At 39.8% G+C, this 17822-nt stretch overlaps 1 protein-coding gene across 3 annotated transcripts in view; it reads right to left on the minus strand.

Moving 5' to 3' along the window:
- Positions 1 to 17822, minus strand: part of BRF1 (BRF1 RNA polymerase III transcription initiation factor subunit) — a 170811-nt gene that overhangs the window by 145512 nt on the left and 7477 nt on the right. For all 3 annotated transcript variants that reach the window (XM_062577185.1, XM_062577184.1, XM_062577186.1), the window contains exon 2: positions 11897 to 11977. In XM_062577185.1, the coding sequence (XP_062433169.1) occupies positions 11897 to 11977 (81 nt within the window). The remainder of the gene's footprint in view (positions 1 to 11896; positions 11978 to 17822) is intronic.

Raw genomic sequence — 17822 nt, forward strand, 5'->3', positions numbered from 1 at the left:
TCCATAACTTATCTAAAAATAACCACCTACGTAAAGGCAAAAGAAACAAGTAACTTTCTTTGCAACTCTAATTACTATACAACATTAGAGGAAAAAAAGTGACTTTATTTCATATGTATGATCTAAAGCTTTTCTAAATAAGGGGAACAGCTCTAAATTTAGTGAATGCATTAAAAAGTCATGTATTATGTGCTTACTTTTTGGAAAGTTAAATTAACTGCCCTTCAAGAAACAGGTTATTTACAGTTTATGAGAGGACATATTCTTCCCTCTCACTAATGCAGTACTTGCGTGTTATTTTTTTCCTTATCCTGTAATGTAGGACTTCAAAAGCCAGCTCATCACCCAAGAAGTCATCTAAGCTGTAACCAGGTATGGTCCATCATACTCATCATGCAACCTCCTAAATTCTCTCCTATACCAGTTCTGGACCAGAGACAGGTAAAAACCACGTGTGGGCCATTTCACTCAGGACACTTAGCAAAAGAGCAAAACCAAAATTTTCAAGGAAAAGCTCTGCTTTAAGAAGTGATCAAAGAGAACACACTTGCTTTCTCACAGCTCCTCCCATGAAACTCCGTTTGAGTAACTATGACAATGGCATTTTCTTCCAGGATTAAAACTTATTTTTTAAAAAAATGTTTAAAACAATGTGTAACAGCACCACCTGGTGATCTTAGCCGTAACAATACTTAAGACATCAACTACCTTAAGGCATAGTAATCTGTGTAGAAGAATAGATTTGAATTCCAGTCATGTATAACTTGGAAACTTTTCAATTAAAATACATGCAATGCATGTGAGTAAACAGTAACATTTTGCCATCCTATTAAAAATGGAACAAAACTCTTCTGCTGTAGTGTTAGCCAATTTCTGCTTGTGAGCGGGGAAATCTCTTGAAACAGCAACTGCCAATTTAGTAAAAATTCAGAAATTCATTCAAATGTTTTAACACATCAGGTTAACGAACCATTTGTTTAAAGGCCCGCTGTATAGTTTATAGAGCTGAGAGGCCACCTTGGGATCAGCAGCAGCCAATCCTCGGTTATGAAAATCACTTTGACAGGGAAAAAAAAAAAAAAAAAAAAGAATGTCACGTATTACATATATTCTGAATTGATTAACGCATAAATAGAATTAGCGCTTTGGGCCGCCCGCATTACGTATTTTCCCTGCTGTTCCAGCGAAATATCACAGAACACATACTACCACACCGCTGAAAAAAAATCCTCGGGGATCCCAAAATGAGAAAGTGCTCCCTAAAGACACGGCGGGAGACAAGAAAGCCATCAGGGCGGCGCACTGCTTCTCCATCCTTCCTTTTTAAGTTGCGACTAAATTAGCCCCGGCTGCGCACGCCGGGAGGAGGGAGGCAGGCAGGGAGGAGACGGAAGCCGTAACAGCCTGCGGCACTTCCAGCCGAGAGCATCCGTCTGCCGGCGGCGTCAGCAAACTGGACGTTTCTAAAAGGCTCAGCTTAAGCCAAGCCAAAAGAACAGAAAACACCTTCCTTCAGCCTGGCTGCGCAGGACTGAGCGGAACAGCACCGTGGATGACAGATGTGTGCTAAAAAAAGCGCGTGCCGCAACGCAGCCCGGCGTTCGACATCTCCGGCTACGAGGCCGACGGGACTGACGTAGGTCAGCCAGCCTGACGTGGGGCAGAATTTGCGAGCATGGCCCGCAGCAGTCGGTAACGCTAGTCGATCAATGATTTTCCTCCCTTGGATAAAAACCTAGCAAAGTCTCCCGTATGCAGTGGCAATTTTTGCAAATGATGCACCAGCTATATACAGCATTTTGCGGTAGGGGCTTGGAGGCCCAGAGATGGATACGGTGGCAGATGCCTCCCCCAAAAGCCTGCTGCACGGTGCCTCACTTGAGCACATCTCGGCATGCAAAAAAGCACACGCTCAAAGGCATCTGTCACAAACTCTCCAATTTATTTAGTGAAGCATAATAACAACACATTTTTGATGCACAAAGTATAGAATTAGGTGCTATCAGAGAACACAGCATTAAAAAGAAACAGAAGCATCCTTCTCCGTTCATGTGTTGAACTATAATGCCTGTAAAATGACACAAACATTTCAAAAATCAGCTGTAAACGCTTCCAAAACCAGTGCTATGCCACACAGCAGAAGGCATCATCTGGAACAAGTGTTCCTTCCTAGCCACAGCTTCCCCAAAAGCTCTAAGCTGTATGAGAAGGCATCCTATGCAATGTTACTTTGAATAACCACATCAAGAAATAAGTTGCATTTCAGATATTCTTTTTAGTTGTATTCCAATATATAGCAGTTTCCCAGCCCTGTTTTAACCATGCTTTTAAGTTTTGTTTCTTCCAAGAACATTGACCACACAGCAACATTACAGTACACAACCAGTACTCTAAAGAGAAGAGACTCTTACATTAAAGGGAGTTTAGTTAGACTTCAACAAAATTGTTTATGACTTAGAGTAGTTGTATATAATGCAAGAAAGAAGCACTGTATTCAGCTTGGTTATATATCCTAAAAGATAAAGAGAATCTGAGAAGCAACTCACTGGCAAGAAAATGTTACGGCAAATCACATGAATGGCATATGTATTTTCATTATCAAAAAAGGAGAGAGAGCAGCAGCTACACAGAACTAAAGCCAAAGCATTGTTACCTGAAGTATATTTTACATTGTCTAACATCCATTCAGAGCTAAAATGGTTTATTTCAGAAGCTTGTTTCAAGAAGCAGATTACTAGCGCAAAAGTTCATAGACATTACCAGAGTAGGGAAAAAGAGGAACAGTTACCAATTTTCTGTCACTGTGCAAGTAGGAGCATAGTCAGACCTATTAATATCCAAGTTCGTCTCGTTATGAATGGTACTATAAAAAGCAACTGTTTTAAAAAACATTAGCCCACTAGCTAAACTGTCTTTACATAAAGGATCGCTCTCAAAAGAAATGACAGGTTCCAATTACTTACAGCAGGCTGCAGGGAGATCAATCTCTGTCAATGAATTCCACAAACATGATATAACATGATATATATTGTTCTATTCTATGTCGCATAGAAATAGAAATTGTCAAAGTTAGAGAAAAAAAATCTAAGGTAAAAGAAGCCAAAACTTTGTATATCTAAGTCAGAAATTTCACAAATGTGCAGACTATTAGAAGCAACTTCTTCATTCGCTTGTGAAAAAGAAACTAAGATTTGTGCTTCCCTGGCCCAACAGTGTTCTCACCCACAGCCAGCTAACGAACTAAGAGACAGGACAGAGACAGGAGAGAAGACAAGGCAGAAGAATCGTGAAAGACGCCTTTAACTTGAGGGTCACAGTCAGGCCAGTGCAACATGGCTGAAAGTGCAACTAATTTTTGTTATTATCTCAGATAACAGAAATCTGTTAATTTATTTGAATTAAGATTGCAATTTTTTCCTCTATTTTTTCAACTCCAAGGACAATCTCAACATGAAAAGAAAGACAAAGAGATCTGCCTGAGTCCACAATCAGGCTGAAGAGTTTTAAAAGTCTTTTTTCTTTTTCTGGCTAAGCAAACATAAGAATAGAATAAGGGAGTCTGTCTCACTCATAAATTTCAACAGGGTGAGACGCTGCATTCAAAGTTGCAATCATCCTCGTGGCAAAATTCTGCCAGTACATGAGCTCTAGCAGATCCTAATCTCTTGACCCATCTGATGAACCTGATGGGTCATTTAACAGAGAAAACTGGCGACCACGGAGCACACAGGCTTATCAGTCACCTGAGGAAGAAGAGAGGATCTGCGTGCTGGAGAAGCAGCTGCAAACAGAACGGCAAGACCAGGCGCACCCTGAGATGCCTCTAAACGAAACTGCGCAGGTCCTCAAGAGTAAGAGAGGAACAGGCAGGGAAACGCATTGATCTGCTTCTTTTATCTAAACTCTTGGAATACCTTATGCTAGCTCAAGTGAAGAGCTAGTATTCTGTCTGGGGTTTGTTGCTGAGGTTTGTTGTTGTTGCTTTTAATGAATAGTTTCTTTGTCTGCCTCTTCAAGCCTGCACTGACTAGTGGCAATACTTGCAAAAACAAAATGTCCTGTGTCTAAGCTACTGAGATCCTCTGAAGGTCAGCTACCAGGGACTGCAGCTTCTGAGCTGTGGGCAGTACTTTTCCAGCTTACCAGAGCCAGCATCAGGGTTGAGGATGAGGAAAGCCAGTAGCTACTGAGACTCACACAAGCCTAAGAAGCACAGAGGTCCAGCACACTGGGAAACACACACAGTAGCCTAATGACATCAGAAAAGTTCCTCGTTGGACTGTTACGGCAAAAGAAATCACAAATGTGAAAGGACAAACAAGTTCAGAAAACAACATTCCTATGTTATTTGTCATCAAATCTCAAAGTTATTTGATGAAATTATTTGAAGACAACATTCAGATACAAGAGAGATTAAATTTAAATATCCCAGTTTACAATTTTTCTGTTTTCTTTCCTCTACTCTTTCCAGAGGTCGCTTAGCAGTGTGCTTCTCTGTGTACCTTGGTGACAGCTGCCCAATTTCCACTTTTGTTTTGTATTTCTTCTTATCAATCTTTCCCTACAATATTATATTTTAGAATAGGAGGAATATTTTTACATGCCGACCGTTAAAAAGAGTTAATTCCTCAAGGAGCATTTGAGAGACAGGGGAATGGATCTGCAAATCAGTTCTGGAGCAATTTCCAATCAAAAAGGAAGAGCAAAGAAAGCCAAGAGACACTTGTACAAGAAATTTCCATGCAAGTGCTAGGGCTAGGACTCAGCTTTGGTTTAGCAGAAGCTAGAAGACAGATCTACAAGATGCAAGGAGGGAAAGCTGCAAGCGCCTCAAAAGGCAGGAGCCTGAACTTGTTACCATGCAAGATGGCAAAACAGCAGGATGCAGTTCAGTAGTTCAGTTTTGGCCATGTTAAGTCTATGTCAACAAGGAGACACGCAAACACAGATGCTGAAGCGTAGGATTTATCACCCTTATCTTTAGAGATGAACATCTGAGCTTAGTCAATCTAGATTTCATTTCAGGGAGTGAAGAGGAAGAGGCGCTTAAGAATATGAGTCATTTGACTCACTTTTGGCTGAAATTAATCGTATCCTGAAGCTGTCTTCCTCTTTCCAGAGACCCTGAAGAGAGCCGAGGATGACTAGCTCACACAGACATGTAAACTTTGCCAGCTAAATCCCACCCTAGCTCAAACCATGACATGGGACTGGATGGAAGAGGTAGGTCAGGTACGAGGAAATTCACTAGGGGAAAAGGTTGTATTTGAAGCAATGAAAAAAAAATCATTCCAAAAGAAAAGGGAGTAGACCCCTACCTCCGCCTCAAGGAGAGAAGAAAAAAGCTAATGCATCAAATGGAAAGATGAAGAAAATGAATCAAATAAGTTGTCAACAATAACAAAGGACTTCACAGATTAAGGAGAATACAGGAATAAAGGAGTTAAGGAGGAGAAGACAGACCCAGAAAAGGAGAACTTTAAGCAACAGTTGGTTTTGGGGGGAGGGGGGGGAGAAAGCAATGGGACACTAAGTAAAAGTGGAGACTAGCCTGAGTTGGGAGGATTGGAACAAGCTTGTATCCCAAAAGAACTGAAAATAGTAAAGGCAAGAAAACAGCAAAGGATTAGACTAGAAGTTTTGTTACTGAAATCAAAACCAGATAGTTTGTATTTGATACAGGGGAAAGAGCCAAAGAAAAGATAGCACCCAGGAAGGGAAACAAATGGGAATAACTCAAAGTCTGTACACAGCTGCAAAACTACAACTTCACTGGGGGTCACCAACGCAGGGTGAGTTAGTTCATACAACTGCAATCATGAGATGGATGATTACAGGCTCTTCAGGAAGGTCAAGCGGGGAAGGCAACAGGGGGACTCTATGCAAAGAAAGAGCTCAAACACAGAAGTTGTGCTGCAAAACAAATGACAGGCCATTAAGGAGTTAATAGCTCTGGATCAGAAGGGAGGCCAATAAGGGGAACACTGTGGTAAGCATCTGCTACAGACTACCTATCAAGAAGATGAGGCCTCCTTCAGACAGTGGGAGGATGCCTTGGTTCTCATGGGGAACTAAGCCCAAAATCTGCTGGAAGGAAAACACTATGTGGCATAAGCAATACAAGGGACTTCTGGAGTGTATCTGGATCAATTTTTTGACCCAGGTGCTAGACAAGTTGACTAGAACATCTACTATTCCCTAGAAAAGAATAAGTGGTGGAAGATAGCAAGCTTGATAGTAGGCTTTGCTACAGCCACCCTGAGATGACAGAGTTTAAGATCCTGCAGGAAGGGAGGAAGATGAGTAGCTTAATGGCAACCCAGGATTTCAGGAAAGCATACTTCAATTTGTTCAGAGAAGCAGCAAGCAGAACCCCTTGGTATCCTGCTGTACAGGGCAAAGGGGCCAGGAAAGTTGGTCAGTCTTTAAGCACAATATCCTCAAAGCACAAAACCAGTCCACACTGATGCACAGGAAGTCAAGCAGGCAGGGCATGAGACTAGCTTGGCTTTACAGCAGCTCATGACTTTCCTCAGTCTTCACTGGCAACGCCAGTTCTAAGGCCTCTCAGGTCTCCGTACTTACTGGCGGAGTACAAAGAAATGAAGTACTGTCTATAGAAGAAAAAGACAGGGCAAGGGATCACTTAGGCAAACTGGACTCGCAAAAGCCCACAGGACGCACCTGGGAGAAAAGAACCCCCGGCACAGTACAGGCTGGGGACTGCTGTAGTCCCTGCTTGGGTAGGGAGGAGCACTGCAGGAAAGGATCTAGAGCCCTCACAAACAAGAAGATGAATGCAAGTCAGCAATACCCCCTTGCAGTGATGAAGAGTAACTACATACTGGGCTACACTAAGGAGTGAAGCCAGCAGGCCATGGGAAGCAATTATTACCCTCTATTCTGCACTTTTAAGATCAAATTTAGAGTACTTCATCCAGGCCAGGACCCATTTGCACAAGAAATGCATTGACATACTGCATCAAGTCCAGCAGAGAGCCACTGAGATGATCAGAAGGCTGAAACAAATGACTTCAATCTGAGAGTTGAGTTTATTCAGTCTTAAAAACAAAAACAAAAGAGAGAGAAAGAAAGGAAAATCTAAAATCCTGTTGCTATCGTCAGCTATGCAGTGGAAAGTCACCAAGATGAAGCCCGAACTGTGAGAAAGGCACAGCAAGAGGAGAAGGGGCCACAGAGTCAAGTTTCAGCAAAATAAATTCTGACTGAATGCAAGGAAAAAAAAAATCTTCACAATGAGGGTGGTCAAGCAATTAGGGCAGGTTGCCCAGAGTGACTGCATCATATCTGCCTTGGAGATACTCAAAGCTCAACCACACCAGGCCCTGAGCAACTTAATGCAACTTCAAAGCCACCATGCTTTGAGTATGGATCTCCAGAGTTGCCTTCCAATCTAAATTATTCTATGATTCTACTATCCTCTACTTTTGTAGTTTTCTTTTTGTTAGATAAAGATATGTTCTCTATTTCTGTTCTTTGGATACATCTAGTCTTCATGCATACTTTATAATCCCAGTGTAATTCCCACTGCAGAGGAAGAAGAAGGTAGTAGGAAGTAGAGTCTCTCAATCACTCAGAAGCCAGCTATGAAATTAGTGACGGCAACACTGTTTTAAAATTAAGCAAATTGTTTACAAGCAAACAGTCAAAATATGCATTAAAGAACATCTTCAGTAATGATCTTCTGCTTAGGATATAAACCACCACTACCTATGCTTTGGTATTTAAGAGGATTGAAGGAAAACACACATTTAAAGGAATTACTAAAAACACAGCATAACAATTCAGAAATTGGTTTAAGCTAAACATATCTACTATCTTCAAACATAGTTTTAACCAAATTCAAATATCTGTAACTGAAGTTTTCAGATTATAAACATGCCAATGGCCTTCCTTCCCTTCTCCCTTTTCTTTTTGGCCACTGAATACTCTATTGAAAGCATAAGAGCTCTAAGTCAAGAACAACTCACAACTATGAATCTGACAGGGGTATATAGTGAGAGCAGATTGTCTGCAAGGAAACAAGAATAAACCAGCTATTTAGAGCGATTATGTAATGTAGTTCAGAACTGTAACGTAAGACTTAAAGAGACAGTTCTGAATTTCAGCACTCCAAGTACCCATAAAAGCTGGGCAGTAACACAGCAGCTTGAAGATGCTCAGAAAAGAAAGCAAGACGAGCAAGCAGTCTTGTCAACGGATCCCTGAGTTAATATTACATTCATAACTTTTTTTTCACAAGTAACAGCACCATTTGACAAGCTGTTTTGTCAAATCCTTTAAAGCAAAGCTGAAACACCTCTCTACACCTGCACAGACGTGCAGGCTTTTATTATAAAAATGAGTTCTACATGAATAGATATGAACCATTTTGTGGTCCTGAGCTTGTTGAACTTACAGAGCTGGAAAGGGTCAATTAGCACCATACAATAACATACTAACAAAAAAAAAATCAAACTGATTATTAACATATACAACGGTATTAGGTCTTTCAGAGACAAGCATTTTAACAAGTGTAAATAAGATTTTTTTTAAAAAAAATAACTACAGCCATTTCCCAATCATCCACAATCATCATCTGGGTCAGCAAAGAAAGGCAGAGAATGTGAACTGCCATGCACTACTGCATTATAAATAGCAAAAAAAATATAGCAAAGGCCTATGTGATAGGAGAGACTAGTTCTGTGTATTAGACACACTTACACAAACCTGGAAACTGTAAAACTGTCATGGTTTGTCCATAGTTTTGCATAGATAGTATAATAAACGCCAATGTAAAATTGTGACTTTGTAGGAAAATCCAGAACTGTTCAGCAATTTTTGGTGCTGGAGGTTTTACTTTTTAATTTCTTCACTTTAGAATGGAGGAAAAGACAAAAGTGTAAACAACTACTTTTAGGTATTCTAATGAAAAACTTTTTCCTCTCATTCAAAACTTCCCTTAATTACAAACCCCAGAAAGCAGCAGCACCATCACAAATTTAGTCAATCCCAGATGTTTCACTAGTGATTAAATTAGAGTCAGTGGGCCAAATTACCTCCCTTTCACCTCTGCTGAAAAGACAGACAATACAGCAAGGGAGAATTTGGCCCAAACTACACGGGGGAGGGAAGGGAAAACAGGGGAAGGCTGTTGGGGTTTTTTTTGTTTTTGTTTTCTTGTTTTTTCTAAATCCTGCTCTGTTGCTGGACTCTTCCCCGGCTCATGTCAAGCTTGCAGTTGCTGGCAGCCAGAGCAGGCACGCTGCAAGACCTGCCAGCACGCCTGGACCACACACACACGCTCTCAGCTGCTCTCCGATGCACTGCAGACAACCTCCCTCCAGAGCAGGCTCTCGGGGCTCCACAGCCCCTCTACGCTTCCCACGGACTCTGCTTCTTCCCTTTGGCAATATCCCGCAGCGTGTAACTTAAGAGAAAACAGCGTGCTTGCACTGCTGAAGGTAGCACACAACCTTGACTGACGAACTACTGATGAATTGCAAGAAATGGATCTCCTAAAACATATACGAAACGCATTCATGAGTTGTGCTTCACTAGAATCTCAAAAGGGCTCATCTGAACAGTTTGTTTTCAACTTGGATAATCTGGAAATGCAAGTGTAATAGTACCAGCAAATAAATCTTAAAAAAAAATAAATAGTTCGGCATTATTTCTGATCAGACAGCTTTCCATTTTCAGTAGTCCAACAGTCCATTTTCAGTAGAATCAGCTACCAGCGCTCTTCAGCTTTATTAAATGAATAAATCCCATACTTTTCCTTTAAAATATATGCAGTAAGCTCATTTAGCTTGTTGCACTTTCAAACACAATGAGTATTAACATAATTAAAAAAAAAATAAAAGGCAAGCCATGATCATGGCACACAGTGACAGAGTGAGATTTTATAATTTCACTGCCACAGCTCAATGTGCAATTAAGAACCATATAAAGCTCAAAATAGGATTAAATGCAGCAGACAACCAGCTCATTATACGGCAGCAGAAAGAAGGGCCTTTCAAACACCAATTGCTCTACCTGAAGTATCAGCTGCTGTTGTCCTGCCTGCGACTGCACAAGAACATTGCTTAGCTCATTGAAAAGGACTTTCTCAGAGACAGATTGGCAGAATGACAAATACAGGTTGGCTGCAGAAATCAAAGACCAAGTTCTTTTTTCTTATATAAAGGACAACCACAAAAGAGAGAAGAAAAACTCTTTAAGAGCCTCAGATAGGTAGAGCTAAGAAAAGAAAGTATTTTCCTGTTTTAAAACTGTTTAGGAAAATTTTTCAGTTTAAGCAACTATAACCTCTTCTCTACAATGGTATAGACTTTAGTCAGGTAAAGATCATTGTATGGGATTAGGAGGTCCTCCAGAGGCCAGTACACACAAAACCTCTTGGGATAGAGGATGCTCAGACATATTCCCCAACAAACGTTCACTTAAGGGAAAAAAAAAAAAAAAAAAAAGAGAGAGACATGTTTAGATTTCAGCACACCCAGGTTATGTTTTAATTAATACAGTTCAGGTAACAAAATGGGCTTTCAAAAGATTCCAGTACTCCAAAAGCAAGAGAACAGTATTTTGTCCCCTCAGCATTTTACTTTTCTACAATTAAAGGCAAGGAATTTAGAAGTCCTTACGTGCAACAGCCAATTTATTTTTAAAATACCTGTGCAAAATTAAAATTTGGAATTGAGTATTTTAATTCAGTTACAAACGTCACTAACTGTAAAAGGCATTTGCATGGTTTTACTCAACTGCTTTTACTATTAGAGTTTATACAGGCATTTTCAAAACTCCTAAGATAGTAATTTTAAACTAAGCACTGATTCTTGCTCACGTACAGTGTAAGTTTTACTCTGCCAAACAAGCAGGGCATGATACTGTTCAGCACAAAGAGCCAAATAAAACAATCTGTATATAAATCAGCTGAATATAGCCAGATTGTTTTACTGAGCTTTATTTCAATTGCACAAATCAATCTTGTCCCTTCTAAACTTATATAGATAAAACATCGGCAAAATTTTGTTCTCAAGTTGCATGCGAAAGACTAATTGAAGGAAATTTATTTAAAATATCCCAAAAAAACAAACACTGTGTCAGTAAAGTAAAACCTATCTACATCCCTTAGTTAACTAAACATCAGCTTTTTAGTCTTTAATATGACAGTCCATCAGCTGTCATCTCCAAAAGTCATGAAACAACAGTATTAATTAGCCAAAATAAATGACATCTCCTGTCCATTGATACAAGTAACGGCAGTTGAAGATCATTCTGTTTCTGGAATAAAAGTTGCTTTTATTCATTCTCTTTAAAGAGTGCACATCATACAGATCTCAGCTAAAATGTATAGCATGTAATAAAAACATTTATTTAAAAATCTTCTAGACACTAGAATCTTTTTTCCATTTTTCCCCTCTCTGTTCAACAACTGCCTAGCAAGCACGGAATTACTATGAGGTGTGCATAAATATATGCACTATCTTCCTATTACGCAGCATACAAATCAAAGCACTTGAACACTTGTACCTGAAAATAAACAGAAATAAAGTATTCCATGGACCCTGAAAATTGATAAAATAAAAAGCCACAGTCAGTTACTAGATAATAAAAAGGTGAAATGGGCATGTCAACCTTGAAAAGGCCCTTTTATACTATGATATTACTGTCAGCTGCCATTACCCTTTGTCAGCCAGCTATCTGACCTCATAAATCAGGTTTAACAACCAAATGAGAGCTCAACGTAAAATCAGCACTAGACAGACTTGTCTACTCTCCAGTGAGTGGCCTGCCAAGGCTTTGAGGTCACATTCAAAACTAAAAATTAATTGCAGTCAATCGCATTAAAAAGAAACAAAGTCACACCAACAAGTTTAAAGCTTGCAAGTACCATTCTGCAGGGTTTGTGCTCGTGACTCCTTTCCCAGGTTGGCATGGAATCCTCCTCCTAAAGTTGGTGTTTTGCCTGCACCTATTAGGAGAAAAAGACAGACATGTCAAATGCAGTAACATCAAAGGAAATCTTACTGCACCACTGTACCCTGTATCTGTACAATTTATAGCATGCCAAATTACATTAAGAAGGGCAACAGAGGTGCTTGAGGGGCTTAAACACCAAATACAAACTGTGCAATTTGTTTCCTCGTTAGAATACCATAGAAAATACATGACACCATAACTCCCCCCATGTCAGCTTCAAAGTACAATAACGTGACACCTCTTACTTTGAGTAGAACATTAAAATCAATATTGTAAGTAGTCCCCAAAGTAAATGAGAGAACAATTGCTTAGCTACCTTTTTTTGTTGTCTAGAGAATATTTACCACCAAATGTTAATAGATAATTTGGCATTACAGTGCAAAAAACATGGTTACCATTCAATAATGACTGCGTTGGCTAGTACATACGTAACACGTACTTTAAAATAACTTCAGTTTAACATGAGGCACACACACTGCCACTTGGGCTACAAAACCTGCAAGTCTGGAACTGCTATGTTTATACCTTGAAAGGTTAGAGACTAAAATAAATCAGAGTTGTAAATTAGCATAAACTAGAGGCTGGTTTATGCATCAGTGCCAGTGCTGAGCAGTTTGAATGCAGGGAGTCCTCTGGGAGTCAATGGAGCTACTCATGCAAACGAATCTGGCAGAACAGGGAATTAAACTACTAAGGACAAAAATAGTCTCTCACTAAAGCAGGAAGTTTTTTAAAAAAAAATTATCGGGCTACCTCAAGCAGGATACTAGAATCTATCAGCTTAACAGCCACTGAAACCAAAAAGCTAAATTGCACAGGACTGAAAAGAAGTAATTTGTTAGTAATTGGACTACTTCTTAATTCCAGTAGTCTGCTCTTGACGTTAGGCATTAAGTTATGCCAGGCGTGACATTTGTTAGGCATAAAAGTCATTTCTTTCAAAGATAGGCAGTCTGTAGCAGATACTAACAGATCCAGCTCAGAGAGAAATTCTACCATCAGATTTGATGTACTCATTTCTCAGTAAGTTACCTGGAAAAACTGTACAACTTGAATTAGAATTTGGCTTTGAAAACTGATAGAAAAACTAGTCTGTTTTGCACTTATGCTCTCAGAACTGCAAACCAATGTTTCAATCAACTATGAAGTCTCACCATCAGCTTCAATCTTTACAAGCAAAATTCAAAGCAAACTCATTAATGCAACTGTTCAGCTGGGTAATAAAAAGATAAATTCTAAAAAAAAAAAAAAAAAAAAAAAAAAAAAAAAGTGAAATCAGATTAATATAAGACAAAAAAGACCCTACAAAGCTAGTCACTTAAAAAGTAAAAATAAAAGGAACAGCAAGCATGAGGAATGACCGAATCAACACTCCAGCTTTACTCTTTACTTCTGCAGTTTCAAAAGCAAATTAAGCATGCTTTTGTTTTTTCACATTTAGCTTTCCAGATAAACAAAAAATACATATATATATATCCTAGAAGTATTTGGTGTCTGCAAGTACTGCCTGCAAACTTTTTAAGATTTCTCTAAGTCAATATACATAGGCTCCTTGAGTGAGGTGGCACCTCCACTTGTACACTGTCATCTCCTGATTATTTTTAGAAACAGTAACTCAAATTCTCAAGGCTTTGCTATACTTAACTCTGCCCTTCATCTTAACCTTGGACACTTAGAACAGAAGCCAAGGGAGATGATATACCTGGAAACTAGACAGCACTCAGGCAAAGCTTACACAGGTCCAGCCTATACCCTGAGGTTGCTCCAGGGATGAACTACAGTGACTGCACCTCCAGCAGCCCAGAGCAGCGCGGTCACGTCTGCTCCCTGCGCAGACGGGCACAGCCGCTGAGCCCACAGCCAGACAGGCACCCCGGCATTGGCTCAAGAGTCACGTTGCTCATCATCTCTACAAAAGCACTCCCCAGGTAGTAAAAGCAGCAAGCAAATTCAGAAGTCTGTGGCTATCTTGAAACAGTGACTAGAAGAACACAGATAGTGGGAATGGCAGTGCTTGTTACAAATTTTGTTTTCTTCTGAATGAACGAGCAAGTGAAGACAGGAGATGAAACTTCACTTGCAACTTCAACTGAAGTATATCTGCCATTTGATAGGACCAGTACTATCAGCACCCCTCCCTGTGAATTAAAACTGGAAAACTCCAGTCCTTTCTTCAGTACACGGTAGGATGAAAAGCTTCAGTTTAAAAGTTAAAACATTTACAGATCCATCACAAAACCTGTAAAGAATGCAGGCTGCATGAAAGCAACCGTTTCACAACCGAGGTAGACGTGGCCATCTAATACAAAAAGCTAATAAGCCTTCTATTTAAGTTAAACCATAAAACCCAAAAGCAGAGCAGGTCAGTCACGTTGCATTTCATGCCTACAACAGCAGAAAGACATAATTAAATGTTTCTGAACATATAAAACAAAGTCTATAACTGACAGAGCACTTATTTTCTCCTGCCAGCCAATTTTATGCATAAGAGAATGAAAATGCATGCACCATAGCCAGAAATCGTAAGGCGGCATAAACTTACACACAGTTTTAGTCTATTCCACTGTAGCTCACTATCTATAAGCTTATTTTCATAACTCTCAACCAAGGAAATAAATATACTGCCTTGTCTACTACGCCTGAGTTCAAAACTACACAGGTCTATGAAAACCAGTGCGTGTCCAAAGCTACGTGCAAGATTCACCATTTTCCCAGCTGACAGATGTATACTCTGCAGTACTTCAAGCAAGTAATTGTTGCCATCAAAAGGACTGCATATGAGAAAAGCAGTGCCAGAAACAAAAATACACACTTAACTCTGATGCAAGATTGCCACCTTGAGGATGTCAGAAGAGAAGCAGAAATTTAGTGCATCGCACTAAAATGAATAGTGGGTAGTAATTTTTTGTATGAAATGGACACAAGTTTCCCCTCTTCTTTCCCAGGACAAGATGGAAATTGATTAGTTTTGTACTCAGAAAAGTGAAAATCTAGCACAAAGCAAAAAAAGGTTAGTACTCTTCAGGATTTCCCCAAAGATCTGTAAATCCAGTATGTGCAGAACCGTACCTACTTCTCCCTTACAACTTAATTATGGCCACTCTGTATATTTTAAACTTAACTACAAATTAGTTTCATCTCTAGAGATTTGGATCACAGGTAAGGGGAATTTTGGAGTCATTATCATTATTCAGTCTCAGCATCCACCGTTTTCATTTCAACTTTAGTATGTGTATTAGCAGTACAGACTATTTCAAGACTGCTCAAGACTGCACTACAGAAGTATTTTAGGTCAGGATTTGGTCTGTTGAGATATCCTACATGGAACTTCATTAACTATCGATTCAAATTAAAGCCTCTGATCCTTTCACTTTTGTAGGACAGCAAAATACACAATAAGTTTTTTCTCCCTGTATCAAGTCCTTCACTCTTACCAGCTTGCTGACTGTAAATCTCCATTCTGCAACACACAATTTTCAAACCCCAAAAGACTGCAATATTGCAATCAAGTCAAACCCCAGTAAAGTTCTGCATTTGAGATCGACATATCTCACTCTCCTACACATAAAGGAACATAAACAAATTACAAAAAAATAAAAAGTGAAACTTTACAATAAGCTTCCATAAGCACATCTGTGAAACGGAACATACCGCAACTTTATTAAAGGGTACGCTACATTAAGCTGCCAAGGAACACTGCAGAGTGAGAGTACATTTTTAGCATTTATCACACTGCAAGTCACTTGGTGCACTGCAGTAAACCGCTTACAATTTACTTGCAATAAAATAAAATTTAACTGCAAGAAACTTTCCCTTGATACACTAGAGTGCCAAGATATTTGAAACAGCCTACTAACAAATGTTGTGGAACCTCCTACACTGGAAGTTTTAACAAATACTTGTTGGTCTGCTCTGGGTTACCAGTTCACAATTCTCATTTCTCCCTACAAGCCAGAGCAAGCAAATAACTTCCCACAAGCAAAATTCTTCCCAGTAGACTTGACTCAGTTTCTTGAGATCTCCTGAACATTTGGAGAGTCTCCATGTGTGTACGCTGCACGAGAGCCAGAAGTCTAGTTTTACTTGATGGTGCCTCAGTGCTGAAGCTTGAGTAATGTCCTCAAGGCCCCTTGCAGTCTTCCATTTCCATGACTGTGTGTAACAGTCACCCCATAGATACACCAATGATTGTATAGTTCAAATCACAAAATCACAGAATCAGTGAGGTTGGAAGGGACCTCTGGAGATCACCTAGTCCAACCTCCCTGCTCAGCAGGGTCACCTAGAGCATGGTAGACAGGGTTACATCCAGGCAGGTTTTGAATATCTCCAGAGAAGGAGACTCCACAACCTCTCTGGGCAACCTGTGCCAGGGCTCCGTCACTCTCACAGGGAAGAAATTCCCCCGCACGGTCAGGCAGAACTGCCTGTGGTTCAGTTTCTGCCCGCTGCCTCTTGTCCTGTCACATGGGACAACTGAGGAGTTTGTCCCCGTCCCCTTGACACCCTCCCTTCAGGTACTTGTCCACATTGATCAGATCCCCCCTCAGCCTTCTCTCCCCCAGGCTGAAGAGGCCCAGCTCTCGCAGCCGTTCCTCATAGGGCAGGTGCTCCAGCCCTCGGATCATCTTTGTAGCCCTACACTGGACTCTCTCCAGTAGCTCCATGAAATTTGATAACTCAGTAGTAAGTCACAATACAAAAGGTTACAAATGGAGCACTGACAGGATAATCAGGAAGACTGAGCAAGTAATTTTGAACAAGGTCTATTACAGCTGTAAGAACTGATGTGCAAAAATAAACTTCCAAATATTGTAAGAGTATAAAATTATGTTTTGTGCTGCACTCTTACACAAATAAATGAACCAGCAGACCCAGCCTGAAGCAATATAAGCATGAAAAGTATTTCTTAGTTGCAGGACCACTATTTAAAAAGTTGGGGGATTGAAATGATTCTGACCCAATTTCATTCCACTACATCTTGTGAAAGCTACAAGCAGGAACAAAATAAAAATCAGACCATAACAGAGAATTATTCAAAGAGCTTCAAGTGTTAGGAAAAGCAAGCTACACTTAAATACAAAAGTATTCCTTATTTTAAATGCTCTTTCTGAGGAAGCAACTAGCGAAAAGGATACTCAAGTTTAGCTAGCTACTAGCACTTTCCAGTAAGACCCCTCTACAGAGAAAGGGGGAGACAGAGACAGAGAGAGAGGTAAAGAGAATGATTCCCAGAATACAAACCAAATCAGCACTAACGTTTCCATTTGCAGCAAGTTATGCCAAGAGGGAAAACACAGAAAAAAAAAAAGATAATAAGATTTAGGCATTTTAACAAAAGCATCTTCAATTTGGCAGAATTCTTTTCTATCTACACAACAGCATTTAATAAATACCTCATTAAATATTTCAGGGCAAGGGAAAGACACGTATACTATACAGACACATGACCTGACAAAACACAAACATGAAATTCTGCTGTTTGGTCCCTCAATATTGAGAAGCCATAAAATTACAAAACTGTCAACTAAATTATGAATCAGTCAAATGAAAAACACCTGATAACTGTTATCAACGGATAACGGATACCTACCTTACTGACAAGATCCCATTTGGAGAAAATATGCATTTATAATTTAGTGTATTAAGTATTTTATTGAAAGCCACCAAAAAATCCAAACAACTATAAAATGTTTTTTCATTAAATTAGCATTAAATCAGGCTTTAAGTCACTCAGTCTGCTCAGTCTTGTGCAGACACACCAGTGATGTGTATTCACCTAGATCCCAAAGGCAGGTAAGTTCCATAGGGCAAAAAATCCACTTTGGCGCCCAGCC

Source organism: Rhea pennata, chromosome 5 (genome assembly GCF_028389875.1).
Source record: "Rhea pennata isolate bPtePen1 chromosome 5, bPtePen1.pri, whole genome shotgun sequence".
Taxonomy (NCBI): domain Eukaryota; kingdom Metazoa; phylum Chordata; class Aves; order Rheiformes; family Rheidae; genus Rhea; species Rhea pennata.